Source organism: Atractosteus spatula, chromosome 11 (assembly GCF_055471065.1).
Source record: "Atractosteus spatula isolate fAtrSpa1 chromosome 11, fAtrSpa1.hap1, whole genome shotgun sequence".
In the NCBI taxonomy this organism is placed as follows: domain Eukaryota; kingdom Metazoa; phylum Chordata; class Actinopteri; order Semionotiformes; family Lepisosteidae; genus Atractosteus; species Atractosteus spatula.
Window position 1 is genome coordinate 34,224,976 of NC_142716.1, and position 25,959 is coordinate 34,250,934.

The 25,959-nt window shown below is 38.1% G+C and overlaps 1 protein-coding gene across 5 annotated transcripts in view; it reads left to right on the top strand.

The window, feature by feature from the left end:
* The window catches only part of suco (SUN domain containing ossification factor), a 41,633-nt gene extending 16,751 nt beyond the window's left edge, over positions 1 to 24,882 (top strand). For 2 of the 5 annotated variants that reach the window (XM_088926956.1, XM_088926953.1), the window contains 18 exons: positions 674 to 797; positions 6,072 to 6,196; positions 6,305 to 6,372; positions 7,837 to 7,944; positions 8,249 to 8,354; positions 9,334 to 9,354; positions 9,575 to 9,630; positions 11,237 to 11,328; positions 12,571 to 12,636; positions 13,160 to 13,240; positions 14,228 to 14,303; positions 14,702 to 15,937; positions 16,450 to 16,537; positions 17,024 to 17,128; positions 17,622 to 17,776; positions 18,361 to 18,452; positions 19,734 to 19,792; positions 20,340 to 24,882. In XM_088926956.1, coding sequence (XP_088783082.1) covers positions 674 to 797; positions 6,072 to 6,196; positions 6,305 to 6,372; positions 7,837 to 7,944; positions 8,249 to 8,354; positions 9,334 to 9,354; positions 9,575 to 9,630; positions 11,237 to 11,328; positions 12,571 to 12,636; positions 13,160 to 13,240; positions 14,228 to 14,303; positions 14,702 to 15,937; positions 16,450 to 16,537; positions 17,024 to 17,128; positions 17,622 to 17,776; positions 18,361 to 18,452; positions 19,734 to 19,792; positions 20,340 to 20,789 — 3,108 coding nt within the window. In that variant the 3' untranslated portion in view covers positions 20,790 to 24,882. The remainder of the gene's footprint in view (positions 1 to 673; positions 798 to 6,071; positions 6,197 to 6,304; positions 6,373 to 7,836; positions 7,945 to 8,248; positions 8,355 to 9,333; positions 9,355 to 9,574; positions 9,631 to 11,236; positions 11,329 to 12,570; positions 12,637 to 13,159; positions 13,241 to 14,227; positions 14,304 to 14,701; positions 15,938 to 16,449; positions 16,538 to 17,023; positions 17,129 to 17,621; positions 17,777 to 18,360; positions 18,453 to 19,733; positions 19,793 to 20,339) is intronic. The other 3 variants (XM_088926957.1, XM_088926955.1, XM_088926954.1) reach the window with 2 other exon arrangements.
* The last annotated feature ends 1,077 nt before the right edge of the window (positions 24,883 to 25,959 follow it).

A 25,959-nucleotide genomic window follows, 5' to 3' on the forward strand; every position in this document is an offset into this window, starting at 1 on the left:
ATCTTCCGAATTTACTTGCTTCCCTCTTAATTTCTGTGTCATGATGGGGCTAAATTTTCTTGTGTCTGTGCCTGTGTAGATTTATTTTAAACAGCAAGAGTTAAAGATCAGACCATGTTAACATTTAATGCAGTTTGTGCTCTCTTAGCCACGGTCTGCATTGGTTCAGGAAGCATTAGCTGAAGAGAGAGAATGAGCTTATTTTCCTATGCGGTCCTCCAGTGTTCACTAAAGTAAAGGAGTGGTTAGGGCTCTGGACTAGCTCTTCAAGGTTGTTTTAAAACCCAGGTGGGGTACTTGCTAAAGTACTTCACTCATGTTGCTTCAGTTAAATGCACAGCATTGTAAAGGGGTGCACATGTAAATTGACTTCAATATACATGTCAGCAAAATAGTGTTTCTATTTTTTAGTGTTTTATTATTTTATAAATGAAATTGTAATGGTAGAACTTCAGATCTACCGATGAAGCTGCAGATGAGTAACATTTTGACTTATAAGATTCAGAGCTTAATATTTTTAAAGCATTTCATTGGGATTCTCAGTTGTGACTGTCCTAGTGTAAAATGCAACTTCACTCACAAAAGTGAAATGTAGACATGAGGCTCATTTAAAAACAATAGGGGTTTCAGTGCCTTTTCTCATTTCTTCCATGATTTTCTCTCCCTTGGCCAGAAAGTGGATCCTAACAATATCAAGGAGCCAGATCCATCTGCTGTAGTAAATGGCAAAGACCCTGGAGATATTCCCACCTTTGATGAATGGAAGAAAAAAGTCATGGAGGTGGAGAAGGAAAAGAGTATGTTTTCTGGTATTTGAAGTAAACCTTGCACTCATTATTCCAAGTTCCTTTCTTTTTGATGGAGCATCAAAAGAAAACACAACTACCACTCTTTTATAAAGTTTCAGGAAAATGAAAATATTTGTCATGAATGTGTTGCCGGGTAAGAAATTGCTGGCTGTGAACACCCCAGATACCGAGCAGTGGTGCATTGACTTGTCCAGCTTCCAACATACTGATGGAACAGAGTCATTGTTCTTTTGATAAGCAAGGCAAATTGGTTCCTTTGTGTTTTCTTTTACCAGCTATTTATATTCAACAGATGAAATAATTTAATCAGCTGTACCCCATCATCTCACTCACTTAAAAGATGATTTAGTGCTTATGGCAGTGCATCACAGTCAGTCAGTCAGTCAGAATGATCAGTTATTCAAAGTGCAACCAGAAACATTTAATCAATATCCAATATTCATTTAGTTTATTTTCCTTTGTTTCTTTTGTTGTTCTGTATCACATTGGGCTGTCACAAGGCAGCTCTAATGATGACCAGTAAAGCATAACGGACAGTTTAGGAGCTACTTACATTTTTCTTTTGCTTTCAATAGTAAATTGTTGTGGTTTAGAAATGTGGTAAGAGAAAGGAGGAGCTGTTCTATGGCAGTGCTCAATAACCCTCAAGAAGGGTTATGGTAATAATAGCTATATGCCCACAGTAAATAAAATTCTCAAACCAGTTAATTTTTTTCAAAATAAATTCACCATATTAGTAATCATCCCTCTGCTGTTGTGTTAACTACGCCCACTCCAGTTCTAAGTTTTTAGCTTTACTGGTGTGGATGCTACTGATATGATGTAGTTTGTAGCTAAAAAGAAGCCCAGTCCTTGTGTTTGGGGGCCCTATTCTTATGCATCACCTCAAATCTACTGTCTATGCGTTTGTTACCAACCTAAACAGTCCTTGACTTCTGGTCTTCGATCTGCAGAGATGAGGTCTGTTACTGTCACAGCTGTTAACAAAAATCTGATCTAGACCCTAAAGTTCCTAATAAATTTTATCCTATGTCCAATTCACATCTGCAACATTTCTGGAATGGGACTTAAGTACAGCTTTTGATACTGCCAGTTACGGCATCTTATAGAGTGTACATAAAATGTAATTATTTACTATTTACTTTTGTTGGTTTTGGTTTATAGGACCCAAATTTTGACTTTTTTCAATCTGATGTTGTCTTGGTTACTCAGGGTGTTCCACAGTATGTTGGGACACATACAATTTAGCATGTACAGTATGTTTTTTTTATTGTCAAATTATTCACCGTCATGGGTTTGGGTTTCAGTGCTATGGCATTCGGATTTCCTTCAAACTAAATGTTATACCACTATCAAAGCTTCTGCCCATTACAGTTGGCTTTTCTTATCTTAACGTATAATTGAAACAGAGCTTTAAGATAAAATATGTGACTGGAGTCATGCTTTTATTGGCTCCCAACAACTATGCAAGGTTAAAGATTTCAATGCTGTTGATGCTGCTTTAATGAAACTCTTGTCTGAAGTTATACACCTTGTTGGTGCTTTTGACTCTGTTGTCATTTGAAGAACACGTTAGAAACGTCATAATGGGTGAAAATATTTCTTCCATCTGCCAGTTGTACATCCCTTGCTATTCTGGATGCTCAAAGGTTTGAGTGCCTTTGTTTCGTAATGTGAATATGTAGGTACATACAGTACTTAGGTGCCCAGTAGGCCTCAGTGTGTCATGAATACTGCATCTCATGTACAGTACAAACTAGATATTCTCTGCGTCTGCATATAACCTGTCCTGTGTTAATTACATTGGTTCCATTGTGAAATGTAGAGTAGAATTTAGGGTTTTCCTTCTTTAACTATATGTAACTGAATTGTCTGCTTCCAGGCTACCATTATGATTTATTGAATATATAAAATATTAAATAGTATTTTCCATCATTTAATCCGAGTTTATATCCTCTTATGCAACCTAAGACCAAGCTGTCTATAATGGATTGTGGAACTCATTGCTCTGATTCACCAGACTGTAATTATGGATCATTTTAGTTAACTGTTCTTAGCTGTATTTTTACTAAAGCTTTTAATGTACAGTTGGTTTATCATTGTTTTTATTTTTTGCTTTTTCTTATTTTGTTTATTGGTGTACAGCACTTTCTTTATTAATACAGACTAAAATTTTCTGAAAATACTGAATCAGTTAAAAGCTTTATTTTTTCTCTCTGTATGTATGAGCTTAGCTTGTTCAGTAGCTGCAGGGTTTTTATTTACTCAGACTAATATATGTAGAAAAACTGGAGCGTACAAAATGCATTCATATATTGCGTAACTCAACACTACAGTGAGAACTGCAGTGAGATGTAGTGAATTGCAGCCCTTTACAAATTAAAGCAAAAGGCAATGGATCTCTATACTGAACATTCGGTAGCTTGATATTAAGAAGAAACTTCGCTTTAAAAGGGACATCTGGTGTTATAAAAAGTCTGTAGTTCAGAATGTTTTAAGTCATTATATAATAACTGACACTCTTGCGTTATGGACATATATTAAGCAATAAATCTCTTCTTAGTGCAGTCTCCTGAGCAACATAACAATGTCTTCTGCATGTCAGTCCTTGTACTGAGGCCACTGACACACGTCCAATACTGTATCATTGGACACATTAAAAGGTCCATGTGGAAATACCATCTTTCAGCTGTGAACAGCATTGATTAGAAGTGGTCTCTTCATTCACTTGGCAGTAATATTTAGCATTCAGCATTCATAGTTTTAATTTTTGGATTTTCCATCCTTCATTGTAAGTACATTATAGCTCACCCGACCTAGGAGGTAGGTATTTGTACAGTAAGTGTCTAGTGCCATGTTTAAATACAATAGGATGAATAACATATTGGTAGTTAAATAATTGATTTTATTGCCACCTAGCGCGTTAAGGCTGTGTAACAATGTGGGAGGGGGAGGAGCTGCAGCAAACACCAGTAAACGTCGACACCCCATCTGATTGGGCAGACGAGGCTAGCGAAAAAGGGAAAAGCCAAAAGTAAAAAAAAAAATGCGCTGCTTTGCGCAGTGGTGTCCAGGCTGGACTGTCCCTATTTAAGTCTAGCCTTGAGAAATAGAACCTCTTGGGACGGCGCTATCCGGGTGGGAGATACATGGTGGGACAGGATAAAAGAAAAAGAATTTAAAATGAAGGAAAAATGACAGCCTTACGTTTGCGTTTCTGTCCCCTTTGGGACTGTCACTGGAAGGTTCTCCCCTTGTGGGGGATTGCTCGTCAGTCCAGGGAGGTGCTCAGTGTGTCTTCAAGGGCCCCAACAGCTGCAGCTCGTCCTTAATTAACTAGGACAGCTGTGGTTGCTAAGGTGATCCAGGTCTCCGCCTCCACACTGAACACGCCCACGGCATCTTATGAACATAAAGCTCACAAGTTAAATGTCATTCTGTCCATCTTGTTACTAGCAGCCAAGTGAACTTAGTGTTTTAAGAAGCCTGCCCTTTTTTTAAAAGTTCCCATAGAATCACCTTCAACCACACGACTTGTTGGTTCCAGATTCTTACAGTACTTTATGTAAAACATTTTCTGCTGCTTTTTGCTTTTCTGTCTTGAATTACCCAAAACTTAATTTCTTTATGCCCTGCCCTGAGCATTAGAATTACCCTGAACATAAGAATACAGTATATGGATTATTAAGTGACTTGATTCTAACCCTGTAACTGGCGTGGGCAGGCCTAATCGGCCCAGCTGCCAGGTCTAGAATTTATGGGCTGATTTAAATGACCCACAGGAGTTTTAATTTTTCCCCACAGAGTTCCAGAACAAATGTTTCAGGGATGCTGAGCTCCTTGTCTTTCAGATGAGATATCAAACTTTGGCAGCGTTCACTGTTAATCCACCTGATAAACAATGAAAATTGCTTAAACCCTCAAAATTAAATGTCTATTAGCTGTAGAACTGCAAACCTACCACCCAGCACCAACAGGAAAATGAGAAAAATACTAATGAAATTGCTTTGTCTGAATATATAACAGATGTGTGCTTTTTTTCCCCCCTGTATCAGAAAGCCTTCACCACATTTACATTTTCAAGTAGTTGACCTCAGTATCAACAAAACTGTCTACCAAAAAGAATAATATAATCTACAGTGGTGCTAGAAAGTTTGTGAATCCTTTAGTATTTTCTGAATTTCTGCATAAATTTGACTTTTGAAATTTGAAGTAATAAAAATAGAGAACCCAATAAAACGTAACACGCAAAAGGATATACTTGTTCATTCATTTATTGATCTAAATGATCCAACATTAAATGTCTTTGTCAGAAAACGTATGTGAACCTCTAGGATTATCAGTTCAGTTCATTATTCAGGGGATAATTAGTCAGGTTAACAGTTTAGTCATAGGTGACTGCTGTGAGCTGTGTCTGTGGTATTGAAATTGTATAACTTTATACTCTTTACACATTCTTCCTTGAAATATCTCAATTTTAAGTTAATTTTAATTAATTTTAACTTCACACTTTAATGGCATTTCCAAGCATTTGGTAAATATTTTTTTACTTCCTTGTTCCGTTTAAAGAAAGTGATGCATCTAAATGTTCCGAGCTCCTAAATCTTTCTAGTTCAATGCTACACATTTAATATTTGAGTGATTACATAATGACTTATAGCTTTGTTCTGCAAAGAACATCCCCATTACGGATATGATTGTCTCTTGTATCATTATTATTAAGTTGATGCTAACATTTTTAATACATTAGCCCACATAAAGTACTAATTTTTTTGCTATTGTATTTAATGTGATGTTTGTTTTTTTCTGAACAGCCACTTTTATCAAACAATTTTCTCAAATATCAAATTTACCATTTCAAAACTTGGCCCAACATTGCATTTATTGCCCGCATTTTAATGAATTCTTAAGTTTAAATGAAAATTATAGTAAACAGGTGACTGAATCTTTTAAACAGGATGTTTAAAAGATTCATGTTTGATCTTGTACTTCCTGGTGTGCCACTTAGAACGAGGGATTTTTTTTGTGAGAGAGAGAACAGGACAAACCGGTCTGCAATTCTGAAATCTCATTAACTTTTAACAGTTGAACTTCTCACATGTGTCTTCCTGTGGCAACTGCGTTAAGTGCAAAAATATTGAATGGAATTCACATGTAATGCCGGTCTTATTGAGTAAAGCAAAGTAAAGTTTCCACAGAAACCGATAAATCTTAACTGATACCTCGGTGATTTCAATGACTAGAATGTGCTTTATCCCACAGGTCAGTCAATGCACCCCTCCTCCAATGGGAGCCCCCATACAGTAAAGAAAGTACAGAAGAACTTCAACAATTACGCTTCAGTGGAGTGTGGTGCTAAAATCCTCTCTGCTAACCCAGAGGCCAAGGTACTGAAACTTCCTTCCTTTGTGCAGTATAGTACAGCCATTCACATTATTTGTTTTCTTGTCCACATACTGTACATTCATTTTCATCTTTGTAAATTTTGTTTTCAGAGCACTTCAGCAATTTTGATGGAAAATATGGACTTGTACATGTTAAACCCTTGTAGCAACAAGATCTGGTAAGTTGTTGCAGTCTAATTTTAGTGTTTGTTTACCAGCAGTTTTGAAAATCACCACACAGACCAATAGTTGTAGATTAAGTATACAATATAAAAAGCTTTCCTTTTACTAATCACTTTGCTATCCCAGTACTTCTGGAGGACAAAGTCAAAATCCTTTTCCTGCACAAATAAAAAAATGTATATTTATAATTGAGTGTCTCGTGTGAATGATAAGTAAGATATTGGTTTATTTTTGGGTAAATCCATGCATATTAGAACCCAGTGATTAAAGGGCCCCTAAGTATTGGGATACATTCACTTTAAATAAATTTCACATTTCACTGTGGTTGCATATCCCTTTGACGCTATAGCTGCATGAAGTCTGTAACCTGCCAAGTTTACCAAACTCTTTTAATCATTTGAGATACTTGGGTAAGCCTTTGTGCAGCCACTTTGGGTTCTCTCTGTTCTTGAGGTTTTCTGACTTTTTTTTTCAGAAGTATGTATGCAAAATGCTTGCTTGATTGAATTGAAAGATTTTTCCGCTTTTTGTGCCTCATGAGCATCTTGGCTACATTGGCATTGTGCTATGGGTCAGTGTCTTGTTGAATGTTGAAGACTTAACCTGTAGGTATAGAAGCAATTTCTTCTACATAAGCAGATGTAATGATTCTGTAAACTTCAGATTTCATTCTGCTGGTGCCGTCATCAGTTATAGTTATATCATTAATAAAGATGAGCCAGCAAGTTCAAAGGTGGACAGATATGCACAGACCATGACAGTACAGTACCTCCACCAGGCTTTTTAAGAAGTATAACAATGAGCCAGAAAAGTGTTGAAACTCTTGATAGACGAGAAAGAAAGGAACTGCTGGTTCTCAAAAAAAAAAACCCTGTATCTTTATGTAATTACAAAACAATAAAATTATTTTTTTTGTGTTAATCTCGTGATCACAAGTATAAATTTCTTGACTGTAAAGCAAAAAAGTTTTGACATTGTCATCCCCATATTTTTGGAGGGCACTATATCTCTTTGAATTCCAAATTTAAAGGCTAAAGCACTAATTACCCACGCATTTTCCATTGTTTTGGGAAAGATTGTGAAGTTGTCTGTGTTGATGCTAAAGCCCTACCAAAACATGCATACAGTAGCTGTAGAATGTGAAAAGCATGAGCTGTTCATTTGGGAAGTTTTCTGCACAACAACTTAAAAGTATGTGGCACTGTTTGTGTTTAGCCATCCTGTTTACGATCTAAATTCCTGTTAAAGGCATATGTCAGAGAGCCATGTCGGTGTGTACAGTACATACAGTACAGCATATCTTCTACAGCTGTTGGCTGTTGTGCAAGTACATCCCACTAACGAGAAGCAGAAATGCAGGGGCTGAGAAACCAGTAGCTATTCAGTGCTGTAGCTTTGCATAAATGCTATTTTTGTTAATTCTCTTTTTCACTTCTAATTGCAAGCTTTTTCATTTTCAGGTTTGTAATTGAACTTTGCGAGCCAATTCAAGTCAAACAGCTGGATATTGCAAACTTTGAGCTGTTCTCCTCTACTCCAAAGGACTTCTTGGTTTCAATTAGTGACAGGTCAGTTTTGTCCTTCATCGTGGAGGAGTGTGGGATTCAATTAGAAAGAACAAGTTTTATCTCAACTTCAGGTGTCAATCACAAATGAAACAACTTTTGTGAAGTGGGGCTGTTTTTAGAGACTTTGAGAAGGCGCTGTTTGAGAAGTTGGGGGAAATAATGAAGCCTTTTAAGAAGGCTTACATATAAGCATAACAGACATAAATTAGCAAAAACAAAGGTATATCTAAATAAGGTAATGCTTTTTGAGAACTATTCTCCAGCTGTGAAATCATGAAGAAAATAGTTTTGTATATTTACTCAGGTACCCAACCAATAAATGGATTAAGCTTGGCACGTTTCACGCACGAGATGAAAGGACTGTTCAGAGCTTCCCACTGGATGAACAGCTGTATGCTAAATATGTCAAGGTAAGAAGTATTGCATCCTTCTGCTTCGAAGACTTCACTTGTTGCACATAGTTATTTGATTGTTCACTTTCTAATGACACTTGAGGTCTGATCAGTTTCATTCAATGGCAGATAATTTGTCAGGCTCCAAGTTTGTAGAGCAGAAAAGTTATGTGCCCTGTATTGTGGTTGGAAGACTTTGTAGAACAAATACACTGATGTTTTAAACTGTGGTTGATTTCAATCCCTACCAATAATATTTGAATTGGAAAACAGGACATATGAAATATTACTCTATTCTTTTGACAGTTGTTCCGTGTTTGGGAGTAAATCATTTTAGAGTTAAAGTACAGTTACTCCAATGAGTCCTTGTATAAGAAATCATGGAATTCCTAATAAGAAAAACAAATGTGGTCTCTAACTTTTATATTCCACGGGAATATAGTTTACGATATGTACATATTTCTTACAGTAGTGGTTACTGAAGTCTTAAAAACGCTCTTTAAAATGTTTGGTAGTTAAACAAAATCCTCATCTTTGACATCTCATGGTTCCTGTTTTTTTTCCTTTCTGAACTGCAAGATGTATACATTTTTATTATTGCTCCATCTGCTAATATTGAGTTACCATGATATGCTCTGTACCAAAATGTCTGTAACTCTTGTGAATAAATATTTTCTTTGATTTGATGCCAGGTCATTGGCAGTTTTGAATGATAGTTGCAGCAGAAACCTTGTAAAGGCCTTGTATTTCCCTTCTGTAGAGCAAAATAATGCTGTCTGTCTATACTTCTGTTTTCTTTGGTTGCTATACAGTAAAGTCTTCTTTAATATCTTCCCATTCCTGTAGTCTCTTGTAGAGCTAGATTGTAGAGTGAATAATGCTTATAGATTTTAGCATTAGAATAAAAATTGCTTGACTTGCTTGTGGCATGAATCTGGTCTTCTACTACTGACTACTTTTCTTGTTTTTCTCTCATGTTCTATTTTTCTTGCATCAGATGTTCATCAAGTACATAAAGGTTAGCATTCTTCTCTTTCAGATGTTTTGGTTAGACAGTTAAAGGGGGCTTTGGTGGCAGTGCACAATAAAGCATGGCAGAAAATAAATAAATAAAGCTTTGCAAATGTAGTTTGGCCTTACTATTTACTAATTCTTAACTATCATGATGTATACATGCTCACATAATGTTAACAGAAGGCCTACCTTTGCTTGTGTTTTAATGATTTTCTCCTATATAGGTTGAGCTGCTCTCTCATTTTGGATCAGAGCATTTTTGTCCACTCAGCCTCATCAGGTAAGTGGTTGAGTTGATTTTGTAACTGAGGCCATACTATTTCTTACATGTTCTTAATGTCTTTTGTTTGAAAAAAGCTCTGCTGTGTGTGCAAATGACAACTGTTCCCAGTCAAGTAGCAACAGTGATGGTCTGAAGATTGTCTAGAAGGTGTGTGTACAAAAATAATTTACTGGAAAACACAAATTAAAGTATTCCTTTTCTGTGTATATACAATTATACTGCAGTGCTCTAATATTATCTGAGGCAGTGTAGTATACTCTACGAATTACAAGTGCATTGCGTAACATTTAATAGTTCTGCAGGAATTTGTGCCTTAGGCTCCTGAAGAACCCTATAGTGATCTCTCTTGTAGTCTGTTTTCCTGTGTTCTCAGAATTACTTGCATCCCTGCTGAGGCCAAAGTGAAGGGGAAAGCTGTCACAGCAGGAAAGCCTATTATTTAAACCCTTAAGTTTCAGTTGTAAAATAACAGTAAAAATGATGCATTTAATTTGAAATCTCAGAAGTATATATATTTTTAAAGTTTATTAAAGTCCTAGTCTTTTCTTTACGTGATAAAAGCTCATCGTTATTTTCAGTTAGAGCAGGGGTCGGCAAACTTTTTAGAGCAAGGGCCACTAACATTTTTTTACTAACCTTGCTGGGCCACCCGAGTGAAATCCTCTATCTGGCCGATAAACTCACCGACAGGAATAGGTTGCGTTTCTCTGGGTACATCTCCTCCGCGACCTTGCATGCACTGGTTAATAAACTCACCGCCTGTGAAGGGTTTGCCAGCTGCTGCTAGAAGCTCCGATACCCGATAACTGGCTCGGACAGCCGCAATATATTCTTTGAATTTTCTCTTGAACGGTTTCTGCTGCCCCTGAAGCGACTTTTTCAACTGTTCTAATTTTTCCCCTCTGTCCATCTCCTGTCTATTCCGAAAACGTAGCCTGATGTTTTCTCGTAACACCTTTTTATGTTGTATTCTTTAATCACAGCGATAAGACACATTGCCTTTTCTTTCCATGGGACACAAAAGTACTCTTCTAAACCGCTTGTCGCTGAATTTTTTACCCTCTGCATCGATCTTTCTTTTTTTCGACATGGCAGGAATGCCTTACAGTTAGCCTCTTGTCAGTTATACCTTTTAGAACCGTTTGAACTCATGACCTGCTTTCAAACAAGATGGTATACACTAGACGTCATTGGCGTGACTGAGCCAATCACTGTAGGCAACAAAAATCCAAATGAATTTACAGTAAGAATCAGCTGTAGCACAGGCATAACCAAGGTTAAAGGTAACGTCTGATAAGTAAAATGCATCGTAAAATAGGTGTTGTTCTGCAATTGACCATTAGTGCTGAGAGAGAGCAGCAGAGTTAACAAGTATAGTCCACTGGCGGAAGATTTATAATATCTGATGCAAAAAGTAACCCTTGAGATTCCAACACTCAGAAAAGTACAGCGGGCTGTATTTGGCCAGCGGGTCGTAGTTTGCCGACCCCTGAATTAGAAGACACTGCGAGCTTCGTTCTTTTATGGCTTTCTTTTTTTACATCATTCATTGGGAAATGAGTGACTGTTCATTGTATTCACTGTTGTGTTTTACCCCTGGCAGGGTGTTTGGCACCAGCATGGTGGAAGAATACGAAGAGATTGCAGAATCACAGTATGCATCAGAGCGATTGGAGTACCTGGATGAAGATTATGGTAACAGCAAAGTTTTTTTTAGATCACAATTTTTATGTATTTTATACTCATCCATTTAGGAATCTCGAATTGTTTCTTTACACTTTGGCTCCCAGTCATAGCTCCTTTTGACATGGATCCAATCCTTTCGTCTTTTCACATGCTATAACCCTTACATAACAGTTGTTCTCCAGGGATGTCACAGGAGTTACTGTTTCAGAGACCTGGACACCTAATCCTAGCCTGGTCCCCTAATGAGACATAGCCAATTGTGTGCTACTGTTTGGGCTATTGCAGTAACAGTCAGCAAGTGACGTGATCCAGACTCATGACGTTTTGGCAGTAGAGCTCATCCTGTGTTCTGGGCAATAGCCTCTACTTGTGGAGCCATTTGGGGGACCTGAAAACCTTAGGTCTCAGAGAAATTTTCTTCAAGTGCATCTGTTACAGACCAAATATCAACGTTTAAGGCAGTATTTAAAGTACTGTAACTTGTGTAGGGGTTCAGTTGTTTCTTTGTGTATAGCACCTCAAAAGTAGTGAATGCTGCCAGTTCTCAGCATTGCCCAGCATACTTGCTGTTTGTTTAGGGCATTTCTCCTAAACAACCTTTTTCTCCAGATTTTTTACTTATGGTATACTTATGCGTCAGTAAAAAAAGCTGAAAACTTTATTAATTAGTGAGTTTAAGAATTTTGCCAGTTCTGCCTTTGTCTTAAATTCTGTCTTTACCCATATATTTAAGAATTGTTTCTAATGTTTTACTACATTGCCTGGATGAGAACATACATACTATGTGCTTTTCATAGAATACATTTTAGAGTTTATAATCTCCACCAATTTATTTACGATGTATATTCCTGCTGCTTGTCTATAGAAGTATACACTTGTCAATAGAAAATTAAGTGTTTGTTTAAAATATAATTTGTCCAAAACTATTTAATTGTCCTTTTTGTGTTTTCATTGATGCTGCAATACAAATGTATGTGTATTACTAACATAGGCTGTGTCGTATATTAGATTAAACATTTTCATTTTCATTAACATTTTCATGTAGAAGTTTCCATGTCTTGGGGGATCCTTGACAATTGATTATTTGTTGATTTCATGTCATATGGGGGCCCCATATTATGATATGCATAGTAAGTTGCTTAGTTATGTGCATACTGCCCGGTAAAATTTAAAAAAAATGCAATTAATTACCCAGCTCTAGTCTATTTATAATAAATTTCCTGTTCTGAACTGTAGTGTTCCCCTTTGTAGATTATCCTCCTGGGTATGTGCCACCAGAAGACAAGTCTTCCAAGAACCTCCTGGGTTCAGCCACAAGTAAGTTAATGCACATAGTAATGTCTATAATAATGTAATGTAAAATGTAACCAGGAACTACAAAGTGCAATTTCAGGACAGGGCATAAGTGTTAAAATATTTTAGGTGACCATCGTATTGACTTAAAAAAAGATTCATAAAGTAATGAAAAGAATCATTAATCGGTTGACTGTGTGGTAGGCTGTAATATGTGTGCTGGTCTGGCTATGGAGTGCTGCCTGAACTATCCCAGGGGAAGGGTGGGTGGAGAGTACACCGTTTTCTCTTCCCTCTGCTCCGACAGCAAGCTCCTGCAGGGGTTGAGCTCACACGCCTCACACCGCACAGGTTAAACTTAACTGCATTTTAGAAAAAAATCATACAAGAAAATCAACCTCTGTGTTACGTTAGTGCCTCAGAGTTGCCAGGTTTTTGGTTTTCTGTAATGTTTCCTTTAAACAGCTGGTTATAGACCAGACCACTTATTTTTGTAGCCCACGGTACTAATGAAGGAGCTATTCATGCACTTGTGTTTGCGTTGCAGATGCTATCCTGAATATGGTAAACATAGCTGCAAATATGCTGGGGGCCAAACCAGAACTGGACGATGCAGCACGGAGAGACGGTATTACACTCAACTTGTTCCCCCAGTTCCTACTTTTGAATACTGGTTTTCCTGGGTCCTTGGCCATAGGCTGTCTTGATTTATGATTTTGTCATTTTTGTACTCCTTTATTTGTTGCTCTGTTGGATTGCAAGGGGGGCTGTAAATGGCATAGACCAACCCAGCACTTTTCAATTCTTCTTTCAGATCATTCAGGGTTCTAGCTGCTTGTGGTCTGGCACCAGAACAATATATGAGACTAGCTATAAAATAAGAAGCAGTCAGCAATCTGCAGTTCCAACCCTAAATAACTATTTTGGTAAAAGGTTATAGCTTGTGAGGGGAGGGTTCAGCTATGCAGAATTTGATTATTTCCTTTTAGCAGTTAAGTAAATTGAGTAAACTACACTACAATGCTCTGAGTAAGGCTTGTGTAGTCAAATAGCAGACTCTCCAGTCTTTTCTAATGCGGATCCCTGCGTAACCTATAGCTTAATAGTATAATATAATTGCATTATCAACCAATAATATAGATGACTGTGCTAAAATCCCTGGAAGTAAGTTTATCAAGCATTGAACCTTACAGTCTGTCTCTGCCTTAAATTCTGGTTAAATGTGTTTCCACTACTAGTACATTCTATAATAAAGTGTTGGTTTGCCTTGCTCTGGGAACACCTGTTTTTTTACCATTGCCTGGCCAACATTCCTCACTTGTCAGCCTACATAACAAAGGCTTTCAAACTTATCCCTTAATGAAACAGGTCTGGTCCTTGGCTGTAGCCCACAGCAATAACAGACAAAGTGAAGAACCTGAATATGAATTCCTGTTCCTTTTGATTATACTGTGAAAACGTAAGATAAGTTGTTTTGCAGATGCAGCTGGGGTAAATGTGTTTATATTATGAACTTATAAACAAGAGGTTTGAATTATTTGAAACATTGTTTTTATGAATCTAAGTATAAAATAATTTTCTTCTGTAGTAATCGCACCACTTTGTCATCTTCTAGCCAACATCTCTACTGAAGCTATAAACCAGACAGAAACATCTTCAGTACCCCAGCCCACCACAGACTCTCCTCCAATGTGAGTGTCAAGCCATTATGAAAGTTTGCATAAGGCTGGACATACCTCGATTCTAGAGATTGCGAAAGAAGCTCTTGTGTCATTAATACACCACATTGATTGGTTTTGCCTTTTACTTGTACTTTGGGCAGCCAGATGTTTTTTCTCCAAGTATGCTTAATACGTTTATCTTTTTCTGTGTTATTATGAGCCTTCAATCATAAGTCGATTGACTTTAGCTGGTGTTAATATGAACCGACTGAGACCCAGAATAACTATAGTCTGCACTGTGAAACAGATAAGTGAAGAATTTTGTAATGCACTTGGCAGAATTGTTCTCCATTGCCCAAGTGTACAAATTAAAAAGGCTTACTGCCAAATCTCTCTCCTTAAGCTTTTGTCTGTCTAATTTCCTCCAGGTTAGAAACAAGGGAGGTAGGTGATCCATCTTTAGCACCGGTAGAAGAGCCTGAGCCAGCTCTGGCAACAGAGCCCCCCGTGCCAGAAGAGAGCCTGATTGTGCAGCTGGTACATGAGGAGGAGGAAGAGCCCAGTCCATCCACTGTCACCCTGCTGGAGGATGAGGACTTGGAGGATGAGGAGGCAGAGGGTCAAAGCAGACACCAACTAGAAAGCAACATTTACTGTGGGGAGCTGCCCTTCCTATCCTGTGTCGCCAGCTTCTCTGAGTACATATTTCACTGGTGTTCTGCCATCACGGCCCTACAGAGACAGCATAGCAGTGCCTTGGGAAAGCAGGAGGCAGAGCAAGATCACCTTAACTCCCTGGAGCAGTCCACTCTCATGCCCATTAAGACATTGGATCTGTCTGTCATAGAGGAGCCAATCCAGACAGAACTACCCTTGGTCAAGGAAGACATGAGCACCAGTGCTACAGACATTAACCAGGAATCCCGGCACTCTGAGACTATAGTGGAGCTCACGGAGTTGGAGCCCAGCCAGTCCTCCAACCTTCCTCAACAAAGCTTTTCTGACACGGCCTCCATAAAGGTCACACCAACTGAGGAGATTCCTGAACCATCCACTGGAGATCTGTCGGAAAAGGGAATTATGCACCCTGACAGAACCCTTGAAACCCAGGCAGAGGGCAAAAAGAAAACACCAGCAAGTACTAGCTTTAGCAGCAGTAGCTCCACTTTAGAGGAGCCTGTTCCTGGTTCTGAGTCTGAAGCTCTCAGGAAGGAGGACCTCATCTCTACAGTCAAAGATCATCATACAGAGACTGTACAGGCAATTGCTAAGCCTATAGAAACTCAGCCTGCTTTGGAGCTACCAGCCCTGTCAGCTGAGACGGAGACTGGAGCTGTAAAAGCCATCCCTGAAGAGCCGACAAAACCAGCTGCCTCTCTGGAGCCTGGCGACTCTCCTGGCTCTGTGTTGCAGGAGTTAAAGGGAGAAGAGTCTGTCGAGGACATCATCCTCACTGTGCCCTCTGCCAATGGGCAGCTCCACCGCACTGCCACAGACTTCTATGCTGAGCTACAGAATTCCTCGGACCTGGGCTACAGCAATGGCAACCAGGTGCACGGCTCCAACCAAAAGGAGTCCGTCTTTATGAGACTCAACAACCGTATCAAGGCCCTGGAGATGAACATGTCTCTCAGCAGCCGCTACCTGGAAGAGCTCAGTCAAAGGTTGGTGCCGTCATAAAAGTTTTGTCGAGGGCCAGGATTTGTCTTTTTAGATATCAGCAATTCAGCAGATACGTTCAAAAATTAGAATTTGAAATCTCTGAGACTGTCCAGGACTAAGTGTTATTTGATTTGCATGGCACCAGATTTCCCCACTGATGGTAGAAATTCTAAAAGTAGTGGTTAATGTGGTGTAACATTTACAATACAGTGTAAAATCTTTTTTTTACAATTTTTCCATTGTATAATTTAGCTATCATTATATATATGTTTGCGTGTTTCCTAATTCTGATACAAAATGAAGAAGGGATTTAACAATATGAATGTTTAGAAAGGGTGTACCATCAGACATTGCTTCCCAGTGCTCTACATGGTCTAAATGAAGCTAATACTGACCTCTTTGTATAAATGTTTTTCACCTTCAGCACTTCGTATTGTCTTCCAAGAAAATTACATTTTATTTTTTCATTTCTTATGAAATAACCGTTAATTATTCCCCGGTATTTTTTTCAAAGGTACCGTAAGCAAATGGAAGAAATGCAGAGAGCCTTTAACAAGACTATTATCAAGCTCCAAAACACCTCCAGGATTGCAGAGGAGCAGGTCAGGGTCTCTTCCTTCATTAAAAGGGTTCAAATAATTTCCCATTTTGTTGAATTACAAATGTTTTTATTTTCCTTTGTACAATTGTGGGGAAAAAATGCTTTTTTGATTTTCACTGCAATTTTTTCATTAGGTTCTTGAGTCATTGTTATTGACGTATTATTCAGGTTTGTTAAAGTAATTAGCTAATGTTGATTGCATGTGTATTTATCACGTTTTGTTGTTTTTTTTTGCCATTATTATTTACATTCAACTTATGGTACCCATAAAAGTATTCAGTTTGGTCATTCAAGTTTTGATTAGAAATATTCATTACACACATTTGTAATGTGAATATTTGTTCAATTGTTGAAGGGGTGTAAATACTTTTGCAGGGTTCTGTGAACATCCACTTGCTATGAACCAAAAGGTTGCTAAATAATTCACTGTATGTGAACTATTTCAGTTACACACTGCAAGTTTGCTTTTTTCCCTTATGTTCCTTAGGACCAGCGACAAACCGAGTCAATCCAATTACTGCAGGGCCAGCTAGAGAACATCACAGAGCTGGTTCTTAACCTGTCTGCCACTGTTAGCCAGCTTCAGAGAGAGGTACAGGATTGTCCTGTCTCTTTGCTCCATTTCAGCCCACTGTTATGGGAATAATTTCTTGTCTGTGTCTTAAGGGGCTACAGTAGTGTGTGTAATAGAGTATTGTGTACAGTAGGTCATTAAGTACCTGACCTAGCATAGAGAGCAGAAAACTATGGAGGCTGTGACTTGCAGTTCCTGATTTCTAGGAATTTTCTTACAATTCCAAGCAGTAATTGTCTATCTTCATGAACATCGTGCATTCTGGAGCCAATTACGTATTATACACTGTGAATAAACAATGTGAGTGCTTGTGTGGTTAGACTACACCAAAAAATGCATGATTACTTCTTGTGTACTGACAGAAGTGTGGTTTCTGTAGTTTGAGGGGAAATGTTGAGCTATCAGTCTATTAACTGAAAGGGTTGTTCCATTGCTTGATGCACTGGTATGGTGCTCTGTCATGTGAATTGCTGTCTTGTGCTCCGTTTTGAGTCCAATGCCTATTCTACAGGTGTCTGACTGGCAGAATTACCTGGTCATCTCCCTGGTGCTGTGTTTGTCCCTGGGGCTGCTGCTTTGTGTCCAGCGCTACCGCAACTCTGCTCCACTACAGAAAAGGCCAGATTCTTCCATTCCCAAGAGCAACCACTACCCAAGCCCAAAGAGGTATTCTAGACTTTAATCAATGTATCAGAACCTGTTTGCATCTCTAACCAAGAGTCACTTGCTTGTATGTCAAGGTTTGCTTTTACCCTATGATAAGACAATGGTCTCTCAGTCATAAATATCTGAAACCTGCTGGGTGGGTTTTAGAGTTTTGGGAAGTATTGGCATATTGCAACCTCTCATCTTACAATGCTGCTGGAAAACTGACAAATGAAACTAGCACTGTTAGGAGTGTCATCAGTGTGACTACATCCAGCATGGGTCTGATATTAACTTATTAATTAATGTAACTTAATATTAATGGGATATTCAGAATTATAAATATTTTAAAGTAAATGATCAAGGTGATTTGGTGATCTTAGCTACAATTCCAAATTTGTAAATGTTTCTAGGAGTTATTAATATGTGAAATATCACAAAACAATTTCTAGAGGACTGATTAACTCTGTAATTTATAAATCTCCCTTTAAGTCTGCTCCCTCTCTTTGACATTTGTTTAAACCAGGATTTTGAGTTATTTTTTCCTCTTTATTGTAAAATTGGTATTATGAGGGGCTGCTAAATTAAAAAATCTTTTTTTTTAGATGTTTCTCTTCATATGATGACATGAGCCTCAAAAGAAGAATTTCTTGCCCTCTTGTGCGGTCAAAATCATTCCAGTTACCCACTACAGAAGGCAAGTGTGGCATTTGTAGTTTGTGACTCCGCTAACTATTATATAGTGGCATAATATTGAGATAATGTATTCTTTTTACAACAAAATAGTTACAGTAGTTGAGCTGCTTTAGCCTTATGAATTGCTTTCAGGTTTTGTTTTTCTGCTGTTTTATCTTGGAAATTACTGTACTCTTCAGCCTTAACTGTAGGGTTTTAAGAATTTTTTTGGATTAATGATCATGTATTAACTGTACTTCTTTTCTAAGAAAAACTTGTTTTGACCCACGGCTTAAAATGCATTAATATTACTCTTAATTTTCAATAAACAGACCTGAACGAGTTTCTAAGCTTAGGTTAAGTTAGTGAATGGAAATGGTCTGATCTTGGTATTGCCTTTATAAAGGACTTGGGCGGCAAACCACCACATTGGTCTGTAGCTCCACAGGTTTTCTCTGTCGCTGCACCAGGCAGAAGAGCAGCTGCCAAACGAGCTGAGAAGTCTTGGAGGTTTTGCTATAAAGATTAAATGAACAATCGCTTCATAAAACCTGGCATTAAACATGAAACATCTATTTTTTTCACATTCTTGCCTATTTTCAGTTTGCCTGTGAGCTTTTAATATGATCATTGCCAGGTTCTTTTCATAAAGACAGTGCCTGCTGATTAGATGCACACTACGTACAGAATTTAGAAAGCTCATTCCTGGTGCATGTAATACATTTGCAAGTAGTAACTTGAAAGGAACCAGAGTATTTACATTATTGTTATGGATATTTTATTTTGAGCTTATGTTATGTAACAGTATGGTCTTTGGATGAGGTTGAAAAAACCCATCTCTTGCAACATTCTTTTTGATGGTTGTCCATTTATGAACATGCAGACCAAGTTTAAATCTTGAGTGTTTGAAGTAATTTCGGAAGCATTGTCTTGAGAATTGAGGGAATATTCTCTTTCTTCCTGAAGCTAAGCAGTTAAGTTAGTTGCGAAGACATACTGACGTGAAAGTCTTTACAGGATCAGTCTGCATCTAGAAAGTTTAACTGGTGCTAATTGTCTTGTTAAATATAGACACCCACAGAATAAAACTGAAGAACAATATAAGAGGAGGGTTGTGCACATATTCTGCCACTTCTCCACTGTGTAGATTTTGCACCATGTGATTTGATAAGGGTGGGGCTTTGTGTATTTATATATTATTATATACCTACTTACTACTTGCAGGTGCACACTTCCATGCTTGAATTTGTTCTTCTGTTTTCCATACCATCATTTAACTTCCATCCCTTTCTCCCCTTTTTAGTAGGTCCAGATGACTTGTACATTGTAGAACCTCTAAGGTTTTCGCCAGAAAATAAAAAGGTACAGTGTCCGTTTAAGTACTGATGTTTGGTTGGCAAACATTGAACTGCTTCCATGTCAGGCTTTGTACTAATCACTCAATCAGGTTGTGGCTCGATATTGTTGCTTCTGGATGTTAAAATTAACCACTTCACTGCTGAATTAAGGGAGTTACAGTGCAATTCAGTGCAGATAATGGTAAAATAGTCTGTACAACAGGCACCAGGGGGCACTGTAACTCTGTAACTAAAACTGAACTCGGGGCTAAGTGTTACATTCTTCTTTAGTTGTTTAATTAAAAAAAATCTCTTGATAAACTGTTAATTTTACTGCCATATTCGATATTTGGAGTCCATTTCTGTAAATTCCAATTGGTTACATTCCTTAAACATATTATACATTTCTGGATGTTGTTGTGGTCTTTTTATTCTTCAAAACCTCTGTAATGTTTTAATTAGATTTGTTTTGTATAGCATTGAGGTGGTTAAGGCTGCATTGAGTATTTTTTGTGTTGTTTTACTTTGACCGTTTAAGCTTACATTTGCTTTTCCCTTTTGTCTTCTTACAGAAGAAACGTTGCAAAATGAAAAACGAGAAAATCGAGACGCTGAAGTCTTCTGTGCTGGTGCCACCAGTAGCTAATGGAGGGCCAAAGTGCAATGGCCCCGTGCAGCCCCATAGCACCTTCTTGCCCTCGGGGGAGGTGTGCACATCCTCCTACAAGGGCCCCCCATCAGAGGGCAGTTCTGAGGGCTCGTCGCACTCCGATGAGTCCTACTTCTGCGGGATCTCCGCTTGCACACGCCTCTGCAATGGCCAGCCCCCACCTAAGACCAAGACAGAGAAGAGGGCCTTCAAAAGAAGGCGCTCCAAGATGACAGAGCAGGGGAAGTGTGTGGGAGATCTTCTACAGACTCGTACTGGCGCCATTGCCAGCCTGCAGGACATTATCATCAAGGGCAACAAGGAGATGACTGTGGGTACGTTTGGAGTCACAGCTGTGTCAGGACAGGTCTGACGGCTGATTTCAGTGACATTTGCAGCACTCCTCCTCACACTCCGCCCTGCTGTTCTTACCCCCTCTCACAGAGGCCAGGCTGGCACTCGACTATCCCTGGTATCCCTGCAGATGGGGGGTACAGGATTCGCAGTGAGGACGGAGAAAAGCTCCTTTCTGTCCGAAGACGGATAAGACTTGGGCAGAGCGTTTGTTTTTTTTGGTTGAAGAGAGAGGTCAAGTGGAGCCAATCATTTTGACAAGAACAGGCACTGGCCCCGTTTCCTCTCAGAACTCTCCTCGATCTCCTTGTTTATGTGCCTTTTGTCTGTTTAGAGTTTTGACAAGTTTTAAAATATTGGGAGAGCGAACATATAACAATTCAGTGTGGGTGAGTTTTTCTACAAGACTGGGAACGTGTACTGTTAGTAGGTACTTTGGCAGATAGCATTCCGTCACACCCCTGGTTTTACAGAGGCACAATGAGGGAGGCTGTTACAAGCTCTGTGTTGGGAGAGCTGTAGGCTTGCCCAGTTTGAGTGAGGACTGAAGCGGCTCTTGCAAATTAAACATGTCGCAGTGATGCACAACTGTGCAGCAGTACAAGCAGTTTCGCTCCTTTTGTTTTTGAAATTTTTAGTTTTCTTAGTTCAGATTTAACACTATAGGAGTTAGATATTTTTGTGGGGGACCAGGGTGTTCTGATTTCTTTTAGTAAAAAAAACCCAAGTCTCTATAAAGCAATTTGTACACACACCAAAGACTAATTGGAGTAGAGAATATTATACTATTACACCAAATGTATATGTCTAAATTGGTGAAATGCCTTTCAGTTAAAGGACTTTTATATTGGGAATTACGAACAAAGATTATGCAATATTTCAAGGTGAATTCTCCTTGTTTTATGATTGAAGTAATTTGCATCCTCAAGGCTTCAGATTGAACATGTACGCATTTATCACTTTTCTTCCATACTCTAGGCTGGGGAAATAAATGACCATTAAGAATAAATCTGCCCTTTTCTGATCATGTGAATGAGGGATCTGGTTTAAAGCCAAGGCTCAAAGCCCTGTTCTCATTCCTCATACATTTCAGCATTATGATAAGGAGCTAAAATGCACGAAAATTGTATTAGATCTTAAGCTGACGTTATTACCCAAAATGCCAATATAGATGTTGCACTCCTAACTTTATTTGGTAACATGATGAAAGGAAAGATGAATAACACTGATTTAACACTGAGTTAATACACCTTGCCCTTATTTGGAAGTATTGTCTTAATTCATAATCACTCCTCTGATAAGAGAGATGCACCAAGAGTACATTTGTAAGAGACCATTGTAAGAACCCCTTTTATACCTGACTTATAAAACTTAGTTATGGTAGCTTACAAAGGTTTATATACATTTTTTATTTTGAACCTCATAAGGAAAGATACATTTTTGTAAGATGGTTCTTGAATCTTATTTGACAACAGCTTTTATCTTGGTGTGCAATATGTACACCATTCTGTACTACATAACTAGTTTCATCAGAATAACAAAGTAATTTTGATGAAACTAGCACATTTGAAAAATTTGTGTCCCAAACCTTACTGATTTGTCAGCTGTTTTGAGTGGTAGCAGCAGTGCTGAATTTTTTTGCTTTGTCTTCTGGTGGTAGTGTTACTCTTACTTAATAGAGGCCCTTGGAAAAAGGAATGGGTGTAGGTAGAAAATATTTCTATTTTATATTACATGTAAGACATTTTGGGAGCATTTAGATTAAATGTTATGACCATAACTGCATTCTATTTAGTCAGTTAATGATATTAACACATACAATGTTGGGGATGACAGTGTAGTATCTGAAATGCAGTTTTGTTCTATGGATAAATTATGTCCTACTGTGACACCCATATCTCCAGTCATCTCGTTATACCAGCAGCCTAGAGCCCACCCCTGCTGGAGGCAGATACAGAAGGTGCCAGGAGTTTTCTGCTGCTTCTCTATTTATTTTATTTATTTAAATAATTACACATCTCCCTCTCAGGACTCCGTAGGGTGCCTGGGACAGGGCAAGGCAGATTATTCTGCAAGTTCCATGTTTGTTTATAAAAATTACCTTGTGTTGGAACATTTCAAGTATGGTTACACACACCTTTCTTATGAAATCTCTAGTCCAGGCTTGCAATGGTCTTGTTTTGTCAGGTGTGTCTTTGAGCGGTAGCCTGCTGTGATCATCCACGAAGACCATTTGATACACGAAACACTGCTTTGTCAGTCACTTGGTTTCGATTAATCACTTTGTAGCTGTTCTTCCTCTGGGAAATATTGAACTGTATTGTCCTACTCTATTTTGAGATCACATTCTGGTTTTCATGATTCCTGCTTCATATTCTTATTTTCCTTTTTAGTATAATGTTTAGTTTTAATGTCAAAGGATTTTCTTTCACGTAAGCTACATGTGTGCTGGCACCTTTTGTTTTTTGGTTTATTTATTTTTGTGTAATCTAGATGTAATGATATTCAAAGAGTGGACAGTTGTGAAAGTGGTAAACCTGGAAAGATGTTGGTGTGCCTTGTCCTCCTCTGCATTCTCGAAAACCACACATCACCCACAGTGATTTGGAATGACCAGTGTGATCACTGTAGTCTACAGTCATTCAGATTTGCTCAAAAATCTCTCCTGTACCTCATATTAAGCAGTTACTTTTTAATTTTAGAGTCTTTGTTTTGTTAAACCCATCCAGTTTAGAATATCTTGCAGCTGTAAACCCTTTTTCCCCACACAGGAGAATTGGAAAGTGTCTTGAGTACGTCTCCGGCGGCACAGTCCCGTACCAGAGGATCAGCTCTGACTGGAGGGGAGGTTCATCCCTCACTGCCAGCATTACAAGCCTGCTGGCACCCGGGAGGCCTCAGGGGTCTCTTCCACCCTGTCATCAGTGGCACTTTTAGGAAACTGTGCCACTGCGTGGGGAATCCTGGCCACAGTCAGGCTCGAACCCGTGCTCCTAGAGTCTAAAGGCATTCCTCAGAGGAATGCCTTTAGACTTCCTTTATCCATATAGAGTGTTGTAACTGGCCATTAATTTCTATGACTGGTGTCAGTGTCACTGCCTCACTGCCTATGAATTCTACAATAACATTTTCTGTAGAATCCCTGATGGGGTAAAGGCATAAACCTCAAAGTCATTACTTTTTTACTGTGTAAGCTGTTGGATGAGTTATGCAGACATAGTTGGACAAAGTATATATGAAAGGCTTCTGGGAATATTTTGTAGTGTTAATTGCTAATTTGATGACAGAAGCCATAAAAGGACAGAGATCCACTCTGCTAAGAGATAAAATTCTTGGTCCCTTTTCATTTAAGTTACATGAAACAAATGTGCACACTGTATCTGACTGGTATGTTCATTAGTTTACTTACAAAGGTAACAGTACACAGCATTGAACAGAAATTAGGTGAAGAGGCCAATCTTTATCTTGCATTTACAGAAGAAATTGGGACCAAGATTGTTATTTCTTAAATGTTTTGTTCAATGTAATGTTCAGTTTCATTTCCCTTTTGAAGGTAATTTGTAAGGTCATTCTGAACTGGCATTCAATGTATTGACCATTCGAGTTATTTCATGAAATGTGGTCCAAAACACATCTAAAGTAGGGACTAATGTTTGTTTAATTATAACACCTTTTGCACCTCTGAATGTGTATGTCTGGAAAAAAAAAGCTGCAGGTGTGTGTATGTGAGAGTGTGTTAAGACTTGTGTTTTTTAGAAATTGTACATTTGTGAATGTGTATTCTTTTACATAAAGATAATGCTGTTGTGAAGGGTTTAAGTTGTGACTCAATGTGCACTTTGATAACTACTCATGCCTTTACTTTTTCCACTTACCTTGTAAAGTGCTTTTTTCCGAGCTGCGTTTGTGGCACTCTGACCCTTACCCTGCCTCTGCGTTTCAGGCCCTGCATTGGGCCTGCTAGTGTGATGGGCCACTGGGAACACTGCTTGTTTTTTGTTGTCTGTGAGGATGAACTGCACAGTACTATGGAAGAGGAGCAAAGTGTAACTACAGAGATGTAGTGCCATTAGAAACTGTGAATTTCTAAATAAAATGAACACTTTATTGTCTTTCACCTGAGTTTGGTATTTTTTTTCCTCTTTGTCCCCATTTTAAAACTGCATCCCTGATTGCAAAATCTAGTACATTTTTTTTCCTAACTACCCTGCAGTACTAAGCAGATGAAGCAGTCAAGGAGATTTATGCTAGAACCAGCTCTTGTAGTTAAATGTCAAACAGGAATGGGACATAAATTAGTCATTTCTGACATCCTGAAAAGGGTGAGAGATTGAGTTTTATAAGTTCATTGTTACAATACTTTTAATAATATTTAAAATGTACAGTGTTCTTTATAAACACTTTTAGTGAAATATGAAGTACAATATAAAATCCAATCACTAAACTAACTTGTTGTAAAAAGTGTGGTCTGGGGATGGGTGACAATTTTAATAAAAAAGCAGCATACAGCTAGAGAGCAAGTGATGTTGGTTTTATCATAAATGGCTTTTGATTCTTTACATATTGCTGAATTATAGCTGTTGAGTAAAACTACAAGATTTTCCTTAAGCAACATTTTACAACAAATGTCACACTACAGAAAAAAATGTTTAAAGATAGACGGGCTGATAAATTGTTGTTGGTACATGAATTTATTTTAAATAAAGTGAGCCCCTGTGTTTTAGAAATGTACTTTCTAATAACCCCATGTTTGTATTAAGCTTAAGGAATGCTTCTGGAAAGGTGTGAATATTGTACGTGTGCCAGATTACATCATAAAACTAATTTGCTTTGCATGTAAAACTCTAATGATGTCAACATGAATTATGACCTAATAATGGAAGTATTCAAAACCACTGCCCCTCAAGAGTGACTGATTTCAGTAAAGATAGTTAAGTGAGAAATTGGAACTATACATGTACCTATTTTTCCATTTGATGTCTCATTGCAAGCTTCAGTATTAATGTAAGAGTTTTAGTTTTGCCAATATTCTTTTAAATGAAAGGAAAATAATTAATTGTAGCTTGAACTTCTATATTTGAAAAATTATAAAATGTTGGTCCCCTGGTTTTTGTTGGAACCCAAGTAGTCAGTTTGTTTAGACAAGATTTTGCAATGATCTTTTGCTGTCAGTTTCTTAAAACACTTAA